Source organism: Priapulus caudatus, unplaced genomic scaffold, assembly GCF_000485595.1.
Source record: "Priapulus caudatus unplaced genomic scaffold, Priapulus_caudatus-5.0.1 Scaffold192, whole genome shotgun sequence".
Classification (NCBI taxonomy): domain Eukaryota; kingdom Metazoa; phylum Priapulida; class Priapulimorpha; order Priapulimorphida; family Priapulidae; genus Priapulus; species Priapulus caudatus.
In genome coordinates, this window is record NW_014577253.1 from 262,860 (window position 1) to 269,575 (window position 6,716).

The window sequence follows — 6,716 nt, forward strand, 5'->3', positions numbered from 1 at the left end:
CGCACACACGCACGCACACCACACGCACGCACGCACGCACACACGTACGAACGCATACCACACGCACGCACACACGTATACCACCACACACACGCACGCACGCACGCACGCACGCATGCATGCACACCACCACACACACGCACGCACACACACACGTATATATATAAAACGTTTGGATACAAACACTAGGCTGATAGAGTACATTTGTGTTTACCTCGGCCTACCAAGTCAAACCAATTTCAATTTAATATTTACATGATGGCAGATGCGGCTGTTTACAAGCTGGTGATGGACCGATTTTCCCCCAGAAGAAAAGGCAATATATATTCCTTGCAACACACTTACTATATCGTGTATGCCATTGACCGATATGCAATGACAACATAATTATATAATGACACACTCGCAAACTATTTTGCAAGTCTCGTTATCTCCCACCCAAAATTGCGAGATACTTACAGTGACTAGGTACTTCGGTCGATACTGAAATGTACCGAACAGACCAAAGATCACTAGCATTATTTGGAAGAAGTTGGCAACGATCGGCATCCACATGTAACCCAGGAAGTCGAAAACTTGCCGCTCCAGTGTCGCAACCTACACGGTAAACACACGGAAAATGAAAAACACATCATTATAAAAAACACCTCATATTATACGTTGCTGCCCACCCAGCAACACATACAAGTATGCTTATATTAGAAAAATATGCAAGTCAACTCTGCTCTGCCCTACACCCTTAGCCGAAATGAAAGGGTTAGAGTATGTTTCAGTATAAGGTAAACATCGTCAATTTGCGAGTCAAAATGGTTTTGCACACCCAATGATTGTTGCCAAAGTGTGAGTGTATGGAGGAGCCAGCAGATAAACACATCAGAGAAGGTTTCATGGAAAGCAGATGGCTTCAATGATACCACCCTCTCGAATACTGTGCTGCTTGCTGACTAACTTTCGCTACTACATACGCACGCAGACGCACTATACTCACACTTCCTAATGCTTACCACATTCATAACAACACTATTTGCAGAAGCTCGTCGCCAAACCTGTAACTAACCAAGGCAAAGATACAGGAGCTATCTCTGGGATAGTTATAGAGTCATAGACTGAGTATTATATTAAATCTGGGATGTATGTAGAGTCGTAACACATGGAGGGACAGAAGAGGTAACCCAGGGAAGGATGCAGAGTAAGCAGAAACTAGCACAAAATATAGTATGGCTTCAGGGCACTTTTGTGAGACTCCTGGTTTGGCATTAACCTTTCAAAACCTATTTAGTGTTATTTTTCATGGACGGATTATGTTACATGAGCAGATATTATAACAGCAACATGGTCGTCTCATAAAATGAAATTTAAATAAAGCCAGTAAACACGAGACTTTACTACTGAGCAATGAAGCCCATATATATTTATGCTATTACTAAACCATTTCTCAATGGAGTGCATACACAAGTAGTGTACGAGTTTGCCTCCAAGAGTCGATGGCATAAGCAATTATTTATACATTCAGTGCCCTTAGCAGAAATCCTACAACTGCCAACACGAATTTCACTCAACACTAGGCAAATCAACAGACTGAAGCCTCCACCCTTCCAACTTTACAGCAGCACTAAGCATTGCACGAGCCCACAAAGCAAGGCACAGGACGCGCGCAGAGCAACCCGGCGTGCCCGTGCATAGAGAATCAATACTGCATGGAACGAAACAGCGCTAACTGGACCTCTGTTACTGTGAAAAATTGAAAGCCTAAATGCAATCATTTATTCTTTTCTTTTTGTAAATAAAATCAACAATATAAATCAATAACAAGTACCAATGCTACACGAAAACTCATATAATGACAAATAGGAACGAGGATGAGAAATAAAAAAATCCTTTAATTTAAACCTATCTCTAAGTAACTTAGTCTGTAAAATGTCAGAGCACCCAGGAATTATCTAGCTATATTTTCTATATTCTAAAAAGGTTCTATTAGATTAGATAGTTGCTCGTTGCATATAACTTAGGAGTACAACACACCATATATCGACAAAAAAACAAAGAAACTTGTATAGTGTATAACACCAAACATCATACATGTCAACCCCTTCGGATGCCCACCTGTATAACCTTCTGGAAAAATCCATAAAATCAAGAGCATATAAAGAAGGAGAGCGTACAACGGTAAAATGCTGAAACCATGTTGCAGTATTAGTCGAATTAATAAACTTTCCCCGTGTTATTTTGACGATTCTTTGCAGTATTATTGATCAGCTATCCTACCTTGTTCATATAAAACAAACCGCATGTCCCTACGATGCCCATACGCTAAGATAATGAGCGGTGAAAATCTGGTATTTTGAAAATCTGGTATCTGGTATGTACGCCCGTAAGAAATTTAAATGGGTGAAAAACCGTAAAACTTACGGACATTCCGTATAGGTTGACATGTATGAAACATGTTGACTTGTGAACTTTCAAATTTTCGTGATGATAAGCCTTAGAAAGTAGAGATAGCAAAACAAAGTCACATAATTTCAGGGACACGAGGTAGATGTATAGCATGATTATTTTCAATTTTATTAATTAAGAGCATATCCAGTGTTTACAACTGAGCAGAAAAAGCTGTAGGCCTGCAGGGCCTATAGCTCCTAAAAGCTGCAGGCCCGCAGCAAAGCTGTAGGCCCACCAATTTTGGAGCAAATTACAGTAATAAAACAGCATATCATGTTCTTCCTTGTGTTTATTAGTCATTATCAATGTCCATAATCATAATCCCCAGGGTTCTCCAAGCTTTTTCATTATAGCCGGGAGCTGGCCGTGCTGCTCAGTGCTAGAGGGGGCTTGGCATGCTCCCCCCCAAAAATTTTTTAATTGTAGAAGCTCTGAGATGCAGTCTGGGACACTCTGTGTGTAAATTTGAAGCACTGCATGTGGGGTGAAAATGTTTGTTTTGCATGGGCAAAGCCATCGGAAAATTCAAAATAATAATGGAATAAAAATACCAAAATGTAGGAGTGAACTTGCTGGTTTGCTGGTTCCAAATCGAGTTCACCTCTCATAAATCAGAAAACCTGACATATACCAGTGTTGGAAATAGCAGCTGGTCCCATAGTCCCTAACTGGTAACTTTTCAGCGGGGCTGGCTACTTTTGGAGCAGGACTGGCTAATTTTCAAGAAAATTACTGTAGCTTATATTGCGGATTTAGAAATTTTTTAATCAGGACCGGATGGAATTTTTGTCTTATTTCCAACACTGCATATATACATACCAACTATACTGGTACTGTAAATCTTCTTATATCATTTTACTCATTTGTATTATGTAGTTTTACTATCGACAGCTTTACAATACTGTTCTGGATCTGACTTACCATTTGCGTTTGGCTATGTCCACTGTTTGTATTTTGTTATTGTGGGCTCTACCCCTAGTGTTATGTACAAAAAATACAATGGCAGGAGTGGTCGGTAAGTGTACCAGTCTACTCTACCTCGTGTTAGACTGGGTTACCTGCCCCGTAATAATGCCGTTGGAAATTAATTCACGATTTAATTCACAATTAAGATTTCTTGATGAGCTAGAAAACATTTGGATTTTAAGTATGAAAATGAACATTATTGTGCTAGCTAGCCTACACCAGTTGATTGGGATTGATTGTCAGTTCAGATGCAAAATATTAAAAGCAAATGGTTATACACCATAGATTAATTATTAACATGCGTAAGATAGCCGAGTCGGTTTAGAGTTAGTGGTAGGGTTAGGGTTAGTGTATTTCTACAGGTAACAGTTTCTCAGTGTTTCGAATTTTCGGTGATCAAATAGCTGTAGGATCAGCAGGCCTGTTTTATCAAGAAGCTGTAGGCCCAGCATCGAAACTGTCGGCGGCGGGCCGACGTGAATTTCGAACACTGAGCATATCTATGTTCACACTATTATTGAGATCATGGAAACAGCAGCCATACGGGACCACAGTAACTAAGTATTAACTTTTTCTTCACAGATCATAACATTTTAGTCTTCAAAATTCTGATTACCCTAACATTTGTTAAAGCCACAATATACGCATCTACACGCTATTCTAGTTTAGAAGCAGGACAACTGTGAGTTAACATTCATATTTCAAACAAGGCAAGTCAAAGATGGCAATAGAATAGTTTTATTTGAGATATACAGAGTTATTCATCTAGATCTGCAGAGGTGATAGGTTTTTTGTATGGAAGGGTGTCAGGCTGTATTGACAATCAGTCGCACAGCCTCGTCGGGCTAGGTGGAATGGCTGATAACGAAGAGATTGGCTATGCTTATATAGCTTCTAGATGTTCGCTTTTTGATATTCAGCACACAGGCTAGATTATGTCGCCACTACTTTTACATGATGGCTCACAAATCTTGCATGCATGAATGATTACTATGCAGATAGCATACAAGGACTAAAACCTTCATAATTGGGTGTATAGTACCAGCAGGCCCGTAGCCAGCTTTATATTGGGGGGGGGAGGGGTTCGTTTTTAAATGTTGGCAATTTGTGAGGGCGGGAAGCGACCGAGCGAGGGAGCATAGCGACCGAGCCGGGGGAGGGTGTGTGTGTGTGGGGGGGGGGTCGTCCCCCCTCCCACACGTTGGAGATTTTGCAATTATTACACTAAAATGGAGCGATCTGGTGCATACTTGAGGTAAAATTATTGCAAATTTTGCTCTTTTTTTTGGCTCGAGCGGGGGGGGGGGCGTGCAAACCCCCGAACCCCCCCTGGCTACGGGCCTGGTATCAGTGCATGTTACTATGCTCTACAGACACCCCTATTTTGATCCCTGTAAGTTTTTTTGGTTCATGGATGTAAGCACTGACCACAATGCATTTTTCGCAAATGTGGACAGCTCTTATATCCTTGGGCCATTTTTTTTACACATTATGCATGCCATATGATCTTATTAAAGCCCACCATGTAGGAATTGGAATCTCAAAAGTAAGCTTGACTTAATTGGGATAGGATTATATCCAAGGCAATAATAAGTAATAAATACTAGTATATTTACCCACCACACTAATAAATGGCACTACACTGTTCTTACAGAATGTATTACATAACCTATATTATAGATCAAAACTGGAATGGCTCAGGGATAGAGAAGATGTCAAGTCCTATCTTATCAACTAACATCATCCTATCCAATCACCGTACTGGACATCATCTCTATCCTTGAACCGGTGTGGTAATCAATGTAGTTTCAGTTCGCTTATGCTGTATCATGTATGAACGGCACTGAAGTTCGACATAAATCCACTTTAGCCTTTAAGCACCTTAGGCTTAGGTATCACGAAGTGATGCACAGATTTCTGTGTATCATCAACGGATGCACAGACTTTCCGTATATCAAGGAATGATGCAAAAACCCTAACCCTAACACACTTCGGGGTTAGGGTTAGGGTTTTTGCATCATTCCTTGATATACGGAAAGTCTGTGCATCAGTTGATGATACACAGAATTCTGTACATCACTTCATGATACCTAAGGTGCCTAAAGTGGATTTGCACCCTGAAGTTCAAAGACCAACACATGTTCCAATGACAACAGCAATAGGAGTGAATCTAGCAAACATTGAAACAAGAGAAGCGCTCGTCACTATTTCAAAGTAATTTTTAAAAACTGTTACTGTTAGTGTAAATTCAACATTACTGTCATTAGTGATTAGAGAATAACTGCTGATCAACGAATGATACGCAAGAGGTTGAAAGCTTGCTTCGTCGCTCGTTCATGAGTGAGTGACGTCACGTCCATACGAACTCAAACTCCTGTTTTAAGGTGCATTATGACCCTAACCCTAACCCTAATCCTAACTCTAAAAAATAACACTAACCCTATTAAAAACAAAATTAATTAAATTTTGTACAGCCGAAACTGTGACGTCTGTCAGACGTATGTGAGCGACGAAACAAGCTTTCAACCTTTTGCGAATGATAGGCCTACACACTAATGACTAATGTCACTATGTCCAAGACTATGCCTATCTATGGCTATGCCATGGTTCACGGAATCAACTTGGGCCCAGATTAGAGTAGGACTTTATGCTTTGCGTACTTACCAGCTGAACGACACAAATTCCTATTAAAATGCGTCGACCAGAGCAGCAAGTCTTCCCTGCCATCTTATTGGAAGTAGCTAGATTCATGTACTAACACGAAACACTACAAATTAACTCATTGCATCTCTCTCCTCTGCAAATCGGTACTTTCTCTGTTTTTGCTACATGCCGTTTAACACAGCTAGCACGCATATTATGCGCAACCACGAAATAGGTCACCAGTTTTGAATTACTTTGAATTACACTAACCATTACCATTATATTATTAAATATTCAAAATTTGCTGCATAAATGATAAACACTCTTGTAGTTATTATCATTTGAATTGCTCACAAATGCAATGGAACAGGAGTTAAGCGAATTAATATATAAATATAGTGCAACATAACACATGAGCATCCAATTTTGCCCACCCCAATATAGACTGGTACCCGGTCCCACCTATCGGCTTAGTATCACCAGAGCATATAAATCAACTTAAATTAAATACTTTGCATTTAAATAAAATACTTATATAAAGTAGTTGATATAAGTGCTCTGGTATCACCATCGAATAATCGAGGTGGGAGCGAGTACCCGTCTAACCTCAATAGGGTGTTGCTATCCCCCGGGCGTGGAGTGAGAGTCACGTGATACAGTTGACGTATACT

General features: G+C 40.2%; 1 protein-coding gene across 1 annotated transcript in view; it reads right to left on the reverse strand.

The window, feature by feature from the left end:
* The window catches only part of LOC106807053 (sodium/potassium-transporting ATPase subunit beta-1-interacting protein 1-like), a 19,686-nt gene extending 13,316 nt beyond the window's left edge, over nt 1-6,370 (reverse strand). Inside the window, exons 1-2 of the mRNA XM_014809280.1 lie at nt 6,067-6,370; nt 460-597 (exon numbers count right to left, since the gene is read on the reverse strand). Coding sequence (XP_014664766.1) covers nt 460-597; nt 6,067-6,153 — 225 coding nt within the window. The 5' untranslated portion in view covers nt 6,154-6,370. The remainder of the gene's footprint in view (nt 1-459; nt 598-6,066) is intronic.
* Between the last annotated feature and the right edge of the window lie 346 nt (nt 6,371-6,716).